The 19,142-nt window shown below is 59.8% G+C and overlaps 3 protein-coding genes across 17 annotated transcripts in view; 1 reads left to right on the top strand and 2 right to left on the bottom strand.

Annotated features, from left to right (window-relative positions):
- Positions 1-6,258, bottom strand: part of ARHGEF17 (Rho guanine nucleotide exchange factor 17) — a 59,823-nt gene extending 53,565 nt beyond the window's left edge. The window contains exons 1-2 of one of the 5 annotated variants that reach the window (XM_084975149.1): positions 5,839-6,258; positions 1,959-4,266 (exon numbers count right to left, since the gene is read on the bottom strand). In XM_084975149.1, coding sequence (XP_084831275.1) covers positions 1,959-4,202 — 2,244 coding nt within the window. In that variant the 5' untranslated portion in view covers positions 4,203-4,266; positions 5,839-6,258. Of the gene's footprint in view, positions 1-1,958; positions 5,605-5,692; positions 5,783-5,838 lie in introns of those variants that run through there. The other 4 variants (XM_084975148.1, XM_084975146.1, XM_084975147.1 and 1 more) reach the window with 4 other exon arrangements.
- On the top strand, positions 5,161-8,718 carry LOC146399709 (uncharacterized). Its single transcript, XM_084978288.1, has 2 exons — positions 5,161-5,298; positions 5,750-8,718. The coding sequence occupies exons 1-2, from the start codon at positions 5,161-5,163 to the stop codon at positions 6,434-6,436; spliced, it is 825 nt and encodes a 274-aa protein (XP_084834414.1). The 3' UTR covers positions 6,437-8,718.
- Positions 8,719-12,257: 3,539 nt separating this feature from the next.
- P2RY6 (pyrimidinergic receptor P2Y6) overlaps positions 12,258-19,142 on the bottom strand; it is a 50,997-nt gene continuing 44,112 nt past the window's right edge. For 3 of the 11 annotated variants that reach the window (XM_084974195.1, XM_084974196.1, XM_084974197.1), the window contains 3 exons: positions 15,367-15,431; positions 14,715-14,776; positions 12,261-13,555 (listed from right to left, as the gene is read on the bottom strand). In XM_084974195.1, coding sequence (XP_084830321.1) covers positions 12,529-13,521 — 993 coding nt within the window. In that variant the 5' untranslated portion in view covers positions 13,522-13,555; positions 14,715-14,776; positions 15,367-15,431 and the 3' untranslated portion in view covers positions 12,261-12,528. 11 annotated transcript variants of the gene reach the window in all.

Raw genomic sequence — 19,142 nt, 5'->3', positions numbered from 1 at the left:
GGACCGTGTTTATTCCCTCTCTCCTGCCCCTGGGGGGGGTGCGACCACCCCCCCACTCACAGTGCACCAGCCTGTGGGCAGATCATCAGCCCCACTTCGCAGAAGGGAAGGTTGAGGCATAAAGCAAGGACGTGACTGATCCGAGGCCACACCCTGCTCTTCCAGGGACAGACTCACTGGTTCCTCCCCCCAAGGGTAAGAGGGGACCTCACCCGGGGCCTTGGAGAGGGAGCGCCTTCCTTGAGGGCAATGAGAACCCAGTGTTAGGGGTCCCACCTCACAGAGCCCAGGGGGCAGGGGAGCCCTAAGCTTCTCCCTGAGATCAGGCGGGTCAGGGGACTGTGCAGAGAGCCGACCAGGAGCCAGTTGTGCAGAAGTTCCCACCTCCCCTGAGTCTCAAGGCCCCTCTTCAGGAGCAGCCTGCCTCCCCCAGCCTGCGAGTCCCCTGGTTCACCCCTGCTCTCTCCCTAATTTACCCTTCGAGGCTCCTGGAGGAGATAATGACACAGGAAAAGCATCGGGGGAGGGGACCCTGGCAGGAAGCGCCCCTGCGGTCACCCTCCCCCACCTCCAGCTTCCAAAGACAACTGGCACCTGCGTTAGGGGCACCTGAGCCACCCCCAGGCTCTCAAGGGGAAGAACAGGTCCCAATTTCCCCTCTCCCCACACCCAGTCTACTGACTGCAGCCTCTGGGGGGGACCCAGAGCCAGGACCGGGGGACACAGAGCCAGGAGAGAGCACCAGACAGAGGGAGCTCAGAGGGGCCGGGAGAGCGCTGAGAACCGTGTGTGACCAGGTCAGGCCCGGGTTTAGGGTTTGCGGGCTCCTCAGTCCGGCAGGGACACTGTGGCCGCAGGGCACGACTGAAGGAACCCCAGGCCACCCCCACTCTAGGGTCCAACCCCAGAGCCTCAAATCTAGCTTCCATCCGGGATGCCAGGGCATCATACTGCCTAGAACCCATCTGAACCCACGGCCCAAATCCAGGGATAGCTGAAGCCAGAAGGTGGCAGGGGAGCCTTGGGGAGAGCAAGTCCCCAGGGCCCAGGGTCTGGCAGAGGAAGGAGGAAGCAGCTCAGAGTCACCAGGAAGGAGGCCGGGTGGGGAAAAGATGCAAGACCAGGGCCCCCATCCTGACCCAGAGAGGCAGCCCTGCCTGTGGCAGCCGGAACCACCCCCAGCCTCTCCCGGGGCCCCACCTGCTGAACTTCAGCTGCCTCCCCCTGACCTTGGCCTCCCCTCGAGGTCCCCATTCTACTCAGAGGAGGCTTCGGCAGATTTCAGGCCCAAAGAGTGCCCCAACTCCAACCACAAACCCGTGCAGCCCAGCTGAGAGGGGCCATGGGCACCAGCCACCAGCTTGTCCCCAACCCTGCTGTCACACACGGGAAGGCTGAGTCACACAGAAAGGCCAGGGCCGCCGATGGAGCTCATGAAGCCCTCTCCACCACTCCACACGGGAACGCCTCTACCTCTCCAGTTCTCCCAGGTCCGGCAGTGCGCTCACACTTTGCTCTGCCACAGGAAAGCCCCACGAGGAAGGGCAAACTCCCCGTCCGGGTGGGTCCCCAGGCCAAGACGCCTGCAAGGGGTCGGCCCATCGAGCAAGGCTCTCGAGAAAGTCACATGCCCTCGCATCTCCTTACGTGTTGCCACCAAAAAACCAGATAGGAACCTTTAAAACCAGTTTCTGAAAACCATCGAAAGGCTAAATCAGAACCCTCAGCAATTACCCCCGGAGCAGATAAGAGCCTCTGGCATCAGTACCAGCAGAAGCCTGAAGCCTCCGGGGCTGAGGGGACGGGAGCCCTGTGTCCTTCACACTCTTAAAGCGGCCTGGACACTTCAGGACCAAAGACCTGGGCACCTGCCCAAGGAGCACACGCAAAAGGCTCTGGCAGAAGACACTGGCCCCGGCCCTCCTTCGGCTTCACCCAAAGGCCGCCCACAGACTCACCACTTGGGGCTTGTTGCAGCACTTGCTGGTTGGGCCAGGTTCTTCTGGAGCCCGGGACGCTTCGGGGGGCTTGGCCTCGGCCGAGGGCGGTGCCACCGGAGTCAAGCAGGGTATGGCCCCCGGCAGTGGGGCAGGGGCCTCACCAGAGCGGAGAGTCAGCACGTACTGCTTAGTGGCGTCCTCAAGAGCTGGGGCCTGCAGCGCGGGGCGGGCCTGCGCGGGGAAGCCCACGGGCTCTGGCACAGCCACAGGGGGGCCGAGAGACGTCGGCAGCCCGGGCACCGCAATTGGCGTGAAGGTGGCGGGCACACTGGCGTGGCGCACGTGTTTGGAGGAGGGTCGGGCCCGAGCCAGGCTGCCCGCCTGGTCCTGATGGCCCTCCGCAGGCAGCTCCTGATGGCTGCTCCGGGCCGGGCGCTTCTTAGAACCACGGCGGGTGAGCCGTGGAGACAGAACATGAGCCAGTTTCGGGTCGAGGTGGAAGTCATGGTGGGCGGTGGAGGAGGCAGCTGGGGCCTCGGGCAGAGCCCTCTCAGACTGTGCCCGGCCCCTGGCGGGACTGGGCTCTTCTGGTTCCGCCTGCCGCTCTGCGAGGATGGGCTCACTGCTGGACGGAGGCAGCACGGGCTCGACCTCTCGGATGGGCTCCCCGCCAGGGCCCTCAAATCCAGGCCCAGCCAGCTCCCCACGGCGGCTGGGGTCACTCAGAGATTTCTTCTTGGGGGCTTTGCCAGCAGCTCTGTCATCCACCACGCCCCCCAAGGCGCCAGGTCCCTGAACGATGCTCTGAATGACCTCCTGGTACCCCTTGCTCTCTTCACTGCCTACAGACCAGTCACTGTGACCACTGGTCAAGCCCTCGTCCGTAGCTGGGGCTGCTGGAAGCCCCGTCTTGGGGCTCAGCGAGCCGAGGAGGTTGCTGTCCACAGAGAACCCTGAGGGCTCCTCGGAGGCGGTGGCCCAGTGGCGCTGTGGAATTGGGTCACTCAGAGACCGGTAGGCCTCCCCTGCCTCCCCGTTGCTCAGTTCAGCCCCCCCAGGGCCTGAAGGCGGCACTTTGCGTCTCCGGCGGAGGGCACCTGGTGTGGGAGGGGTCTCCGGGGAAACCAGGGCCCAGCCTCCCAGACTGTCCTCAGCCCCAGGGCCATAGTGGTTGGGCTGGACTGAGGATGAGGAAAGGGGTCGCCACACCCCTGTGGTACCCAGGCTGCAAAAGGCGGAGACAGGAGGCGGCTCAGGATCCGCCCCAATGCCCTCGTCCGTCAGGCTGGACTCAGGGCCAGAGAGCAGCTCCTCCTGGGACTGCTGCCCCCGGGTCACATCTCCTGCCCAGTCAGGGCTTCCGGGGGGGACCTCACTTCCATCATCCTGCTGGGCTCCCATGCGCTGAATCTTCTCAAAAACCTGACGGGCCTCCTGCACATACTGATCCTGGACGACGAGGGGCAGTGGGTCCTCCTCGGCGCCCGGGCCGGCCAGCAGCAGTTCAGAGGAGCTGGGCTTCAGGGCGCTGCTGCGGGGTAGGCGGCGGGCCACAGGCTTCTCAGAGCATGTAAAAGACTTTGCCCTTCGAAGGGTGGCCGTCAAGTCCTTCAGGGTGGGGCGGGTGCCAGGGGATGCTGGGGCCGGGGCCGGCGCGGGCTCAAACTGCCCTACTGGGCCACCTGCAGATGGTGAGTCTCTGCCATCTGAGGAGCCGCTCCCAAGGTCTCCAGGTCGCCCACCAGGCTTTCGGACCCTCAGCTCTGAAAGGTCTGAACGCAGGAAATTGAGCAGGGTCAGGGTCTCCGAGGCAATATCTGGATTCGACAGGGACTTCCGTTGCCGGTTCTTGTCTAGCTCCAGTCCTCCATCCCTCAAGGCTCTCATGGCGCCCACAGGTCCCTTGGCCCGGGTTCGAGCCTGGGGCCTTGGGAGCCCTTCCCCGGCCCCGAAGCTCGGGGAGCGATACACGCCCCAGCTCCCAGAACCCCGGCTAGCCCACAGGTCCTCATCCTTGAGCGTCTCGGTGCTGGAGTAGCGGCTGCTACCCCGGGAGCCTGCTGGGCTGGCCAGGCTCGCGGGAAAGCTCACCTTGGCCACGCGGAAAGTTCCCCCCGCCGTGTCGGACGAGGGCCGAGGTCCTTCCTGGGGACCTGGCACACAGGGCGGAGAGCCAGTACCCCACTCTCGGGGGCCTTCCTCGCTAGGGGCTCTAGGAGATACTGGGGGGTCGGGGCTCCGGGCTCCCCCTGCGGAGTCCATGCTGCTCAGATTTAACCCATAACTGTCGGCTCTACAGTCCTTGTCTAAGAGGGAGCTCCCAGGCCTGGGCCCCGACCTCCCTCCCCAGCAGTGGCCACCCTCACCGTCTTGGTCCTCGTCACTGCCTGAGCAGTGGCCGCCGGGGTAGGCCGGACTCTGCGCCCCGGACGGCGGCGGCGGGCCCTCCTCTTCCTCCTCGCTGGAGCTGGCCGGCCGGCTGCGGCTGACAGGATAGGAGGAAGCGATGGAGGAGGAGGAGGAGCAGGAGGCCCGGGCCCAGGCCTGCGGTTGGGAGAAGCTATGCCAAGAATGTAAACCATCCGCCGGACGCTGCGCTCGCTCCTGTTGCTGCTGCTGCTGCTGCCGCCGCCTCCTCCCCTCGGTCCCTGCGCCAGGCAGCGGCCGCGCCGAACGCAGGCCCGCCAGCGGGAAGCACGTCCGAGGAGGTGGCGTCGGTGGCTGCCGGGGTTCGCGGCTCGCGGGCTCCCACGCGGCGCCGTCGGGGCTGGGCGTCCCCGAGGCCTCAGAGTCGGCGCTGGGCCGCCTGGAGCCGGGGCCGCTGAAGAGCTTGCGCATCTCGGTGACGCTGGGCCAGGCGCCGCGCGGGGCTCCCTCCGCCGCTTCTTCCGCGGCCCCGGGGGAAACGCCCCCGTCTCGGGCCGCCGTGGAGTTGTTGTCCAGACGCGGCGCGTCGAAGCGCCGGGAGAGCTGGCGCACCGACGGCGAGAGGCTGCGGAGCGGGCGCGGCTGCGCGGGGGCGGCCGGGGGCCCCGACGCCAGCTTGGACACGCGCCGGGAGGGCTGGCCCGGGACGGCCGCGACCGGCCGGCACGAGGCCCGGCGCCGCAGCCCAGGGGTGTCCGTGGCCTCCTCCCTCAGCCCAGACCCGCCGCTCCAGCGCTCCAGCAGCTTGAACGAGACGCTGCGATACAGCTGGGGCCGGGGCGTCCCGTCCGCCATGGTGGCGGCGCTCACTCTGGGGGGGCCGGCCTCGGGGAGCCGCGGCCAACCCCCCCCGCGCCCCTGCCCCGAAGGAGCGCAGCGGCCCGGGTCCGAAGGCCTGGGTGCCGCAGCCGCAGGGCGAGGGGGGCTGCGGGCAAAGGGCACAGAGACCAGAGCAGAGCTTTATCTGCTGCGGCTCAGGTTTCCGCGCCCGTGGGCCGCCTCGGCTCCATCCTCCCGTGCGACTCCTCCTGGCTCAGCGTCGACTCCCGGGCCCAGCCTCTGCCTCGCCTACTGCGACCCGGAGCATCGCGGCCCGACCCGGTCCAGGCTCGATCCCGGCGCTCCGTTCCTCGGCTCTGTGCCCGCCCGCCGGCCGGCCAGCCTGCCTGCCTCCCCTCGCGCTCCCACTCCGGCTCCCGCTCCCTCCCTCTTGGCTGCTCGCTTCTCGCTCCCTTTTGTTGCAAATAAACTTTGTGGCAAAGGAAAGGGGTGGGGGCGGGGCCTCGCGCCCAAAAGAGGGGGTGGGCTCCCCGCGCGCGTTAGGCTGGGAATCTGGAGTCGGGGTGGGGGGTGGATTGGGGAGGAGCTGCGGGAGAAACTAGACTGCTGGAGCACAGGCAGACCGACGCGACCCTGCAGATGAGCCCCTCGGGAGCTGGGCGGGCACAGCTCCTTCCCCCGCCCCTCCAGCCCTCGCTACGACACAAGCAAGTTCTGAGTGTGGTCAGTTCTGCGGGCCTACAGTCAGGGCGGCGCGCCCACTGCTTTCGGGCGGAAACACCTCCTGCACAAGGGACCCCCAACACGCCAGCCTCGGACCCACAAACTCGTACACGCCAACACTCAGATACACGCAGAAACACGCTCCCAGGCAGGAGTGGGCAGGACTCGCCGCCAGGGGGAGCAGTGCGTGCCGCAAACCAACCTGGGCGCTTGCAGCTCCCTGTCCCGCCCCTTCGCCCCGCCCAGGCCACCCCTCCTACCGGGGCGTTCGCAGCGAATCCCACGGTAACTACGACCTGTGGTCCAGCCCCTTCGCGCCCCCCAAACGCCCGCCCCTCCCCCATCGGCGGCCGGTCCAGTTCGGGCCGTACCTCAACCCTCCCCACTCGGCTCTAGAAGCCCCACCCTTGGTGACCACGCCCCCACGTTTCCAACGGCCCGCCCCCTCGGCGCCCTGCTCTTTGATGCTCCGCCCTGCGCCGGGGTCCCTGCGTCCCCTGCGCTCTGGGGTACGCGGCTCTTGCGCCCTCTACCGGCAGGATTCGCACACCTCTGCGGAGCCTTGACGAGTCAATCCGCTCTCGCCACCAAAACCCCCCAGAGAGTTAGGAAGACTTCACTTCCTTTACTTCTTTCAATCAATTCAGGAGCCAGTTCAAACCCAACCCTTCGCAACGTGCGCTGCGCCTCCTTAGACTTCACACACAAAAGCGCTTTGACTGGAAGGCCCTCGATTCACCACTGCCAAGCCTATACGACCTCCTGCCAGACCAGGTGTGGGTCATTTATGAGATGCCTTGGGTATGTGGGCAATGTTATGTAATTTATCTGATCCTCAGACCACCCTTGGAGGTGGACCTCATTGCCGCTTCTCTTTGACTCATGAAGGAGAAGTAACTTCGCCCAGTGTCAAAGTCGGGAAACGGCAGCTGCTGGTGTGACTCAAATTCAGACTTCAGGAGCCTCCAACACCAGGCTTCTTCAGACGGCCTTTGCTGGCTCCGGAGCCTTGATGAACCCTCAGCCTCCTCCTCCTGTTCAGGGCCTCCAGGAACAGAGGCTACTCAGGTTCCCCCTGACGGTAGAGGACCATGGCTGGGCCCCACTAGGCTAGGAGGCCCCGGAAGCAGGAGGCCCAGGTCCAGATGAGAGGGCAGGGCTGGGCATAGAGCGGGATGGCAGATTCTCAGGGTTTGCGTGGCTACCCCATGAGGCAGGGAGGACCCTGGCCCTGCTTGCTGCTTCCCGTGGGTTGCGGGTTATCACCGCAGGGAGAAAACTCTTTGTCTTTGAATTGAGACCAGCCTCTTGGAAGTCCCTCACCTCAAGCCTGGCTCAGCTCTGCTGCCAAGGAGCCAGCATATCTCTCCCTCTTCATTGGGAAATTGACAGCAAGGAAGAGAACCCTCCCTGGCCCGTCACCTCCCTGCCCTTTCCTTGCTGTGTGACTTTGGGTAAATCCCTGCCGCCTCGTCTGAAAAGTGTGGAGTAGGTTTAATTTCCCAAGAGTGACTTTCTCTAACTCTCTGAAATCAGACCCTCTGTCTCCTCCGGAGTGTTTCTTACTCCTCTTTTGGAGAAGGTTTGGTATGGTGGGGGACCCTCGTCCCAGAAGTCATTGCCCCCCTGCAGTAATACGGACGGCCCCTGCCAGCTGGAACAGGTGATCTTCCAAACGCTTTCACACCTGGCCATGGTCTGTCTTCTCATCACTTCTGGGATAGAGGGTCTTATTCCCAAATCACGGACAGGCAAACGGATGGAGAGGAGCAGACTCAGGTCGTAGGCTTCCAGCACTCTGCAGCCTGGCCTTGAGGTGGGCTGGCTGGGGTCTGTGGACCAGGAGTCCCTTTGGTGGGGAGAGAAGGTGTTTAAGGACCTAGGCTGGGTCTCCCCCTAATGGGAAAGTCACCCAGAGCGTGGCTGGGCTGCTGACAGCACCTCCTGAGTCTTCCCTCCACCAGCTCTTTCTGCCTCCCTCCCTTTCTTTCTTTCTTTCTTCCTTCCTTCCTTCCTCCCTTTTCTTTTTTTCTCCTTTTTAGGGCCACGTGCAGCACATGGAAGTTCCCAAGCTAGGGGTCAATCAGAGCCGCAGCTGCTGGCCTACACCACAGCAGCATGGGATCCCAGCCACATCTGTGACCTACACCATAGCTCATGGCAACACCGGAGACTTAACCCACTGAGCAGGGTCAGAGATCGAACTCACATCCGCATGGATTTTAGTTGGGTTCGTTACCACCGAGTCGAAGTGGGAACTCCCACCAGCCCTTTCTGATTCAGGATGAGACAAAGTCGTCTTCCAGGCACAGAGAGAGCCTGGGTGTTTTTAACCCTCAGAATATTTATCCAGGATGGGGCTGGGAGCACTGGGCGCCAGGGTTGAGAGAGCAACATCAAGCCCAGCCCAACGCAGGTGACAGCTGACCCTCAGCAAGTCGCTCTTTTCCTTGGGGTCTCAGGCTCCTCACTTACGAAAGGAGAATGAAAACAATAACCCATCTGTCCAGTGAGTTATGCTGGCCCCACGGCGTCAGGGCTATAGAATCCCTTTAGGAAATGACGATAGGAAGGTTGTGATGGTCGCAGTCTACGACCAATGATGGGCCTCGCTGAAGAGGGAGAAGGATGAGGAGAGGACCCCGAGAAGCGATGCGTCCCAGGCAGGAGCTGCTCCAGGGGGAGTCTGGTTCCTAACGCCATTCCAAGCCAAGTCAATAGAAGTAGCCTGAGATTGTGCCTTCTCCTGTATAGCTGGAGTTCAAGTGCACAGAATTGGATTATTTGTAACCTCTTGTTCATGACCTCATCTCACTAGCATTTAATTGATTCCCACCAAAAAAGAAAACAGCCAGGGCCTTTACAATGTCCTACATCTCATGACATAGCTGCCCCGCCACCACCCACGATAACTGTCACCTCCTGTTAAGCCTTCCCTCGCTTTCCTTTTGATACAGTCGTATTGCGTTTGTGTTTTCTTTCAAAGTATGTAATTTCATTTTAGTTATTTTTAATTTTGTAAAAAGGACATCTTGGGAGTTCTCTTATGCAACCGAAGGTTAAGGATCTGGCATTGTCACTGCAGCAGTTGGGTCGCTACGGTGGCATGGGTTCAGTCCCTGACCCAGGAACCTCCACGTGCCATGGGTGCGGCAAAAAATTAAATAAATTCAGAGTTCCCGTCGTGGCTCAGTGGTTAACGAATCCGACTAGGAACCATGAGGCTGCGGGTTCTATCCCTGGCTTTGCTCAGTGGGTTAAGGATCCAGCGTTGCCGTGAGCTGTGGTGTAGGTTGCAGACGCGGCTCGGATCCCGAGCTGCTGTGGCTCTGGTGTAGGCTGGCGGCTACAGCTCCGATTCAACCCCTAGCCTGGGAACCTCCATATGCCGCGGGAGCAGCCCAAGAAATGGCAAAAAGACCAAAAAAAAAAAAAAAATTACATAAATTCAATTTTAAAATAAAAATAAAAACGGCATCTTGCCATGTATAATCTCTTGGAGTTTTTTTGTACTTGACATCACACTGCTAAGATTTGTCCATATTGTAGCGTGTCAGGATAGTGCCTTCTGCTGTGTGGGAACATTCCAGCATGTGACCCCTAGCCTGGGAATCTCCATATGCTGCAGATGCAGCCCTAAAAAGACAAAAAGTAGTAATAGTAATAATAATTCTTGCTGCCTCCTAGGTAAAGGAGAATGAAAAACCCTTGCAACCCCTGCTTAAAGCGCCTTGTTTAGAAGCCTGCCATGCTTATTCCTAGAGAGAGCCCCTGCGGGAACCAGTGGGCACAAAAGGTGAAACTACTCCAACAGCAACAGTCACTGCCTGCCTACCATGTCCAGGTGTGGCGCCACGTGCTCTGCACGTATGAGTTAATTTCATCATCACAACAACTTTACAAAATAGGTACCATTATTGCTTCTATCTAATCGTAGGGAAGTTAAGATCCGAAGAAGTTAGATAACTTATCCAGAAGTTAAATAACTTACACACCTAGTAAATGGCAGAGCCAGCACGCATGCGGCTGGTCTGGCTCTGGCCTCTGACCCTCTAGGCTCTCCTGTCTCGCAAAGGAGGTGGGAATGGAACTTACCTGTGGTCCGCAATTTCCACTCTCAGAAAAGCAACCAAGGCTTCCGGTTCCTGGCAGGCTGCTGGGACAGTCACCTGCGGCTCTGCAGGGCTCTGTCTGGGCTCCGGGCAGAGGCCCTGTGCCTTCTGCACCCCTCCCCCCAGGACAGGTGGCTGAAGAGCCTGGCCTCAGACTCAGGATCCGATGTGAGATGGGCAACAGCTGGACTGCTGGGCATGGCGCTGCCTTGGACGCGGGCTAGGAACCAGTCTCTGTCTCCTGTGTAAGGACCGCATGCTGACCAGTGGCACCACTGGAGCTCTGCCTTCTGATGTCCAAGCCCATCTATCTCACTGTGACCCTGAGAATCAAACGTCCTTCCATCGGAACTGTCAGGCTCCCCAGCAAGGGCACTTGGCGTGGATTCCCGAGATGGGTCAGGCCTGGTTCTCCCACTGCCTCCACCAGCTGCCAGCACACCTCTGAAGCTGCTGTGGAGTTTCACTCCTGCAGAGAGCCCTTCTCTAAGTGTCCCTGTGGCCGAACAGCCTTGGATGTTAGGGAGGTTATGAGAAAAATGCCGAGTAAGTTACACAGTCCCCCGCCCTTTGCCGGCTCTGCCTTCGAAGGTGGAAGACACCCCTCTGCCATGGCTGCGCCTGCCAGTCCTGGGTCTGCATGGTACACTAGCAGCCAAGGGCTGGCCAGATTTCTCGACAGGAGGAACCTGGGAGGAGGAGCAGCGAGGGGGGTGGAGCCGGGGTGGGATGAGGAGATGAGGACAAAGAGGCAGGAGGATGAGGAGCTCAGAGAGTGGCTGAAGGAGACCCCGGGGAGGGCGAAGGGCAAAGAGGGCTGCAGAGGGCTTTGCGTGGCACAGTTTTTCTGCAGCCTTGGGGACCTTCAGTGAAGACGCCTTTCCACAGCTTTTTAAGGCTCGGGTCTGTGTTTTAGATGCCTGCACATGCCTCCAGGCAGCTTTCCAGGTGGTACCCACAGGCCAGAATGATGGAGGTGAGAGAGCAGGGCTGGGACCTAGCAGGAGTGGTCATGGGGCCAGCCTACAGGCTTCTGGCCATAGGACCTCCATGGAGCAGCCTCCTGCCCTGGGAGTGGCCATGGGTCTCTAACTGCTGACTTCTCCTTTAAGAATGAAGCAAAGGAGATTTGGGGGGTTTTTTTTGTTTGTTTGTTTGGTATTGTTTTGCTTTGTTTTGGCTGCATCTGTGGCATATGGAAGTTCCAGGGCCAGCCCTAATCCGAGCTGCAGCTGAAGCAACACCAGATCCTTGATGCTGGGCCAGGGATCGAACTTGTGCCTCAGTAGTGACCTCAGCTGCCACAGAGACAATGGCAAATCCTTAACCCACTCCAAGAATCAGGCAATGTTGACGGGCTGTTTTCCTTCACTTGGGGGCCCTGGCGGAGGATACCCCAAGCCTGAAAAAGGCGTGCTGGAAGGTGGGTGGAGGGGAGGAGGAGAGCCTGGGACTCTTCCTGGCATTGAATGCCCTATTCCCTCCCAGCTCCATTTCTTGCCACCCAACCCCGGGGCTTAATTGAAACTCACTGTTGCTTTACAACCAGGCTCAGCACCCCCCTGCCTCCAGGTTTGTACACACAGGGCCTTCTGCCCAGAGCAGCCTCCTCCTCTCTGCCTTCTGGATTCCTCCCCAGCTTAAGCCCACCCCTTTGAAGATGCGCTCCCAATTCCTCCGTCTGCTGAGCCCCCACAGCCCGGAGCACCTGGACCGCTCTCGCTATTGTCTGGACGGCTCTTGTTTTCGCAGCTTTCATACACAGGGGGCCACACGCCCTCGGCCCCAGCTCTCTGCCTGCTGCCCCAGGGCAGAGCCCAGCACAGGGCTGGCCCAGGCTGCACTAACGCGCTCCCCACTTCTGTTTGCCAAGCTCCTACACAGACTTCAACATCTGGTTCAGATGCCCCCACCCCATTTCGAGAGCTCTTCCCCGACTCCTTGCCCTGGGACATGGGCATTCCCTAGGTGCCCCCTCCCCCCCAGCCATGCTTCCCTCTGTCACAGCCTTGACATCACCGTGTCCGTGTCTATACCTCCAGCACTCGAGAGCCTGAATGGAGCAGGCTCAAGCTGATTCTCCTGGGGCCCCAGAACCAACCTAGGCCCAAGCACAAGGTGTCCATAAAGCTTTGCTGAATGAATGGAACAGAAAGCTCATATTCATCCCTCAAAACCCAGCTCAAATGCCCCTTCCCGGAAGCTCTCACTTCCCCCTCCCGTCTTCCCTTACTCCCTTTGTTGGTAACTCCACGGCACGCAGCAGACTCCTCGGTTACGGTGTTTGTCGCACTATATTTGTGTGAGCAGCTTTGCTCCGACTCTCCATGGCTTCCTGGGACCTTCTGGAGAGCTAGGCCCAGGCCTGACTTTCTCTGTACCCACAGGGCCTGCTCCAGAGAAAAGGCTTAATAAATAGCTGAAATATGGGGGGCCGTGGGGACCTCACTCCCTGCCCAGCTGAGGGTCGGCGGGGCTTCCGGTGCCCAGGCCACAGGGGCAACCACAGTGGCTGCTCCAGCCTCAGGTGTCCTGCACCAGAGGACTCAGCGACCCTGTCGCTGCCACTTGGCTGTGAGTTTCTGGAGCAGCTCTTGCGGCCGCCGGCGGAACTTCTTCTGGGTGAAGTAGAAGAGGATGGGGTCCAAGACGCTGTTGGCACTGGCGAAGGGCCGAGTGCCCTTGTAGGCGGCCGCGAAGGCCTCCAGCACCGGGCAGGGGACGCCGGGCGTGGAGCGCACCGCCAGGTAGGCTGTCTTGGTGATGTGGAAAGGCAGGAAGCTGATGGCGAAGGCCGCTGCCACCACCACAGCCATGCGGGCCGCTTTGTCACGCCGCTCCTGGGCCACAGGCCCCGCTGGGCCATCCCGGCGGCACAGACGGCGGGCCAGGCGGCAGTAGCAGGCCAGCAGGGCGCCAAAGGGCAGCAGGAAGCCGATGACCGTGAGGGCCATGCCATAGGGCATGTAGTGGGTGGCAAGGCTGGGCGGGCTCAGGTCGTAGCAGACGGTGCGGTTTCGCTGGATGCCTGTGGCGGCAAAGTGGGCTGTGGGCAGGCACTGGGTTGTCACGGCCAGCCACACGGCCCCGCACACTAGCCAGGCGGCCCGGCGGCCCCCGCGCTTGTGCCACGGGGCCAGCGGGTGGCAGATGCCCAGGTAGCGCTGGAAGCTGATGCAGGTAAGAAAAAGGATGCTTCCGTGCAGGTTGGCGTAGAACAGGAAGCGGACCAGACGGCAGGCGAGGTCTCCGAAGGGCCAGTAGTCACCCCGGGCATAGTTGTAGATGAGCAGGGGCAGGGAGCAGGTATACAGCAGGTCAGCCAGGGCCAAGTTCAGGGTGTACACAGCCGTGCGGGTCAGGGCCCGGCGGGACGTGCATATCTGGGCGATGACGCAGGCGTTCAGGGGCAGCCCAGCCGCCAGCACCACCGAGTACACAGGTGGCAAGAGCAGCCGCTTGAAGTTCTCCTGGTAGACGCAAGTGGTGGGCGGGAAGCTCAGGGCCCGGCCTGTGCCGTTGTCCCACGCCATGGCCATGGCTGTTCCGCCGGGCCTCCTACATCCAGAGGGGCTGGAAGCAACACACAGCCTGTCAGTCCGTGACCACACGCATTGTCCCTCCCTGGGCCTGCATCTCCCCACCTGAGCCATCTCTGATGCGGGCTGTTCCCTGGAAGCCCCCCACAGACCCCACTTTTAAGGTGACCTGGAATATAAAAAATCTCAAGCTCGGGAGAAACCCAATTCACCTTTTTTGTTTGTTTGTTTTTTAGGGCCGCATCTGCGACATATGGAGGTTCCCAGGCTAGGGGTCGAATTGGAGCTGTAGCTGCTGGCCTCCACCACAGTCACAGAAACAGGGGATCCGAGCCGCATCTGTGACCTACACCACAGCTCAGGGCAATGCTGGATCCTTAACACACTGAGCAAGGCCAGGGATCGAACCTGCGTCCTTACGGATACTAGTCAGATTTGTTCCTACCGAGCCATGACCAGAACTCCCAATTCACTTTCTAATATTCATTTCCCACCAACTTGCTGGTGAATTTCTATTCATTCAAAACCCCAGCTAAATATCTCTTCTGTAAGTGGAGATTGACAGACTTTGGTTTGAAGCCCAATTCTTTTTTTTTTTTTTTTTTTTTGCTTTTTAGAGCCGCACCTGTGGCATATGGAGGTTCCCAGGCTAGGGGTCAGTTGGAGCTACAGCTGCTGGCCTATGCCACAGCCAAAGCCACACAGGATCCGAGCCACGTCTGCAACCTACACCACAGCTCATGGCAACACCAGATCCTTAACCTACTGAGCGAGGCCAGGGATCGAACTTGCAACCTCATGGTTCCTAGTCAGATGTGTTTCCGCTGCACCAGGACAGGAACTCCTGAATCCTAATTCTGCTACTTACTAGCTCTGGGACCTTGGGGAGTGATGCGATATACCTTATCTGAGTCTCAGTTTTTCCCATCTGCAAAATGGGGGCATGATGCACCCACCTGTCAGGATGTCATGTGGTCAGAGCCTTCCCCGGAGTTCGGAGACTGTGGTCGTGGTGGGCCTGTCTGCCTATCTCTTCCCCACAGATCAGGAAGCTCCCGGGAGAAGCGCCAGATCTGGTTCCTCTCTGTGTTCAAGAGCCCCCAACCTGGGGCCCACAGCAGGGAAGGCCCTGGTAACTTACTTAACCAACATGAGCAGAATGTCCACACTTCTGAGCTAAGGACAGTGCCTACCTCTTCAGCCTGGACTCCGCCTTCCAAAGCCATGGTCCTTCTTTTGGGAGCAGTCTTCTTATCTGTAAAATGGGGGAAGGTGGTGATACAGGAGTTCCCTCAGCCTCCTTCCCCTGGACAGAGGGGATCTGGCAAAGCCCCTGGGGCCACAGTGCCCCCTGGTGGCCAGATTGAGAACAGCTCCCCCCAAGTCAAACGGCTGCAGGATGAGTGTCTCCAGCTCCTTTACAGAGGGAAATCCAGGCACAGTGAGGGCACGGACTGCTCAGTCTTAGTGGGCTGGAAGCAGATTCAGAACCAGAACCCAACTGCCTGATTCAGAAGAGGGAACTTAGTGTGACCCATGGGAACGGAAAGTAGAGATTAAAAACCCAGCATCAGAGCTAGGCAGGCCTGGCTCAAATCCTGGCTCCCCTGCTTCTATGCTGTTCTGCCTAGGGGATGTCGCTTGCCTTTTCTGGGCCTATGGCCTTATCAGTAAAACTGCCACAGACCTGATATACAGTAGGTGCTTAATAAATGTCATGCCATGCCATTGGGCCCTGTACCTTGCCCCTCCACTCACCCCTTCCGGCTGGGTTTTGGGGAAGCCAGCAGCACAAATGCTTTAAGAGGCTCCCTGGTGGGATAAGTGGGACTTGTGGGTACCTACTTCTCAAGTGGCATTTCCATATTTGCTGGTGTCCAGAGAGAACCCACAGCTTAAGTCTAACAATCCTGTAAGGGAAAGCCTTTGGGACAGCGAAGCAAATCGCCCCCTCTCCCTATTTTACAGACAGGAGAAACTGAGGCCCAGAAAGAACACAAACACCTGCAAAGGCACTCAGAGCGAGGAGATAGAGGGTTGAGGCCAAGATACGGGTTCTGGTCCAGATGCCCAGGTTCGAATCCCAGCTCTGCCACGTGTGAGCTGTGTAGCCTTAGGCTCATTACTCAATCTCTGTGCTCCGCTTCCTCATCTATAAAATGAGGTGACATAGTGCCTGCCTCTTAGGGTTGTTGTGAGGATAGTGCCTGGCACAGGGCAAGTGCGAACATTCCTCTTAAATGTGAACATTCCTCTTAAATAAAGTTATGGGATTTTAAAAAGTTATATTAGAGCAAAACACAGCTCCTCAAACTAATTTCTCCCAGCTTAAATTTTGATTCTGATGAAAACACTTTACCTAGATTCGGGGCAACTGTAAAGTGAGAATGACTGGGTTTCTCTAGCCTCTATCCACACACCACCTGTAATTATCAAAGACTCTTTTGTGGGGCTACAGCCCATGTGCTCAGAGTACTGGGCATACAGCTAGGCGGTTAGGCATGAGAGGGGGGCCAGAGGAGGAGCTTGCTGGTCCCCCCACTGTTACCCAGAAGCCGAGATCGGTAGAGGCAAGAGAAAGTTCATTCATTCATTTGCTCAGGTCATCCTTTTTTTTTTTTTTTTTTTTTTTTTTTTGGCTTTTTAGAGCTGCACCCATAGCATTGGAAGTTCCCAGGTTAGGGGTCCAATCAGAGCCACAGCTGTCAGCCTACACCACAGCCACAGCAATGTGGGATCCAAGCTGTGTCTGTGACCTACATCACAGCTCAAGGCAACACCAGATCCTTAACCCACTGAGCGAGGCCAGGGATCGAACCGGCAACCTCATGGTTCCTAGTCAGATTCCTTTCCGCTGTGCCACACAGGAACTCATCCTTTTTTTTTTTTTTTTCCCCATTTGTTTCTTTCTTCTTCTTCTTCTTTTTTCCAGAGCCACACCTGCAGCATACTGAAGTTCCCAGGCTAGGGGTCGAATCAGAGCTGCAGCTGCTGGCCTATACCACAGCCACAGAATCACCAGATCCAAACCGCATCTGTGACCTACACTGCAGCTTGTGACAATGTTGCATCCTTAACCCACTGAGCCAGGCCCGGGATTGAACCTGCATCCTCGTGGATACTAGTCAAGTTCTTAACCTGCTGAGCCCCAGCAGAAACTCCCCCAGCCATGCTTTCATTCATGCACTGGCTCTCCTGTTTTCAGATGCTAGACAATTTAATGGCTACTCACTGTCTGCTGAATGCATGGGCACAGTGTATGCAGATGGGCGTGTAGACAGATACACAAATATTCACACACGTACATGTGTCCATATACATACGCTAGTCTGAGGGGGCTGGCTGGTGTGAGCCAGAGGATAAAAGTCACTTTTCAGAGGAGGATGAAGGAGCAAGTTCAAGGTGACTGAGGAGGACTTCCATGGGGGGAGAGGGGTGTGAGGTGCCCTGGGGTGTCCCCAGGTGGGGAGAAGGGGGCCAGAGAGGAGAGCAACCTCGAGGCAGAGGCAGGGAGGTGAATGGTGGGAGGCGAAGCAGATGGAAGGAAGCGAGCTGTGCCCTTGAACTCTCCTCGGGGGTCTGCTCCCCCCCCCCATTCCTGCGAGAGCCCTCTGCCTCCGGTGACTGAGTCTCCCGGTGTCTGCGGCCTCCTACGCCCTCGTGAGCCTGGTCTTCTCGGAAGGAGGCAGGGACCGCTCAAGAGGATCAGGCCAGCCTTCGCGTCTGCGCCAGGAAAAGCAGTCCCGGCTGTGGCCCTGGCTTCTGGATCCACGCTGCCTTCTGAGGAACTAGGAGGGGTGAGCTGGCCTCCCACCTCCAGGCTAGCGCTGGTTCCCGGGAAGGGCTTGTGTGGTCTTGCCTCCAGGCGGCAGCTGACATTGGCTTCCTGGAGCTCTCACATTGGTCACTCACCCTTTTTTTTGTCTTTTTGTCTTTTCTAGGGTTGCACCTGGGGCATACGGAGGTTCCCAGGCCAGGGGTGGAATCGGAGCTCCAGCTGCCAGCCCGCACCATAGCCACAGCAACACAGGATCCGAGCCACGTCTGTGACCTACACCATAACTCATGGCAACGCCAGATCCTTAACCCACTGAGCGAGGCCAGGGATTGAACCTGCAACCTCATGGTTCCTAGTCGGATTCATTCACCACTGAGCAACAGGAACTCCTGTCACTCACTCTTGAGCCCTGTGTCCCGGACCAGCTCAGACCCCAGCTTCTTTCTGGGCCTCAGATGCTCTGTCTGCGGTTGGTGGTGGGGCCCCTCTAGCAGGTGTTCTGACCACATCGTCCCCGCATCCCTCTGCCCTTTGAAGAAAAGCTCAAACGCTTGTCCTGACTTTCAAGCTCCCTGCCGAGCGCCCCAGCCTCATCTGAAATAGCCCAGGTCCCTCCGCTCTGCCCTCCTCTCTTGCCCCACTGTTCCCGAGACACAGACAGGGAGGGCCACACAGCCATTCCCAGCCAGAGACCCGGGCTTCCTCGCCAGCCCCCGTCTTTGCCATTCCCTTCAGCCAAGGTGCCGCCCAACCCACCTCTTTTCCTCTGAACCCTCGGTGTCCATCAAGCTCTAGGTCCAGTCTTACAGCTTCCTTTTCTGATCCCTTAGTTGGGTGGGATCCCTTCCTCTCCACCCACCCCCCAATTCTGTGGACCTCTGTTAGGTCAGCGCCGGGCCCGGCCCGCCTGCCCCTCCCCGCACCTGCCCACGGCCCCCGAGTCACACCAACACTCACAGGCAGCCTTCCTGTCCCCGAAGCACCTTGGTGGCCCCGAGTGGGATGGGTCAAGGGGGGAGGCCGGACACGAGGCTCTCGCGCTTCTGCTCTCACCAGGACTGGGGCACCTCTGAGCGAGCAGCGCCCTTTGTTTCCTGGCAGGGCTGCCTCTGCCTGAAATAGCCCCTGCGGGGGCCACCCCTCCCCGCCACCCCCCACACCAGAGCCTGACGGAAACTGAATCTGAGGAGCACGGAGGCGGAGAAAAGGTCTCCTTCCTGGAACCCTCCCCACGCCAGCAGAGGAAAGAGGAGGATGAGGGCAGGGAGGGAGGTGCCGGCGGCCCCGGGGCTGCGGGTCTGAGGCCAGCGCCGCAGACCCAGCAGCCTGCTTCGTCCCCAGCCCTCTCCCTGTCTTCTCATCTGGCAAATGGGTAGCTGGGTGATTACACCTCAAAAGCTGTAACCCCAGCGCCATCTCCCAGTGCCCCCTCCCTGCAGCCCCCCTTTCTTCATTCACTCAGGGCTCTTTCTTGCCTCTGGGGGGCAGTCCTCAGCCCTCGACGGCGCTCCCTTGTTCGCTCCCTCCTTCCCTCGCCTCCTCTTCGCCGCCAGCAAGTATTGAGCAGCGACTCTATGCCATCAGAGCCTCCCACGTGCCCCTGCAGTCACTGCCCCTCCCAGAGCTCCCTGGGAGGGAGGGGTGGGTTGTGGGGACCCAGAGGTGATGCCCCGACAACTCGGCCACGTGTGACCCTCCCTGCCCATGCCAGCCCTCCCTGGTCCCCCAGGCCCTCCTCGCCACCGGACCAGGACGCCGAGCTGCCAGGACAATGGAGGAAGAGCTGTGGCGCCTTGCTGTCCCGAGGAGGCCGGCCCCAGTGGTGGGGACAGTGTTCAGGGGG

The sequence above is a fragment of the Sus scrofa genome, chromosome 9, assembly GCF_054392235.1.
Source record: "Sus scrofa isolate SSC_HxYL_T2T_F1_AM1 chromosome 9, Sscrofa_HxYL_maternal_Yorkshire_Landrace_v2.0, whole genome shotgun sequence".
Classification (NCBI taxonomy): domain Eukaryota; kingdom Metazoa; phylum Chordata; class Mammalia; order Artiodactyla; family Suidae; genus Sus; species Sus scrofa.
This window is presented reverse-complemented; position numbering and strand designations above follow the sequence as displayed.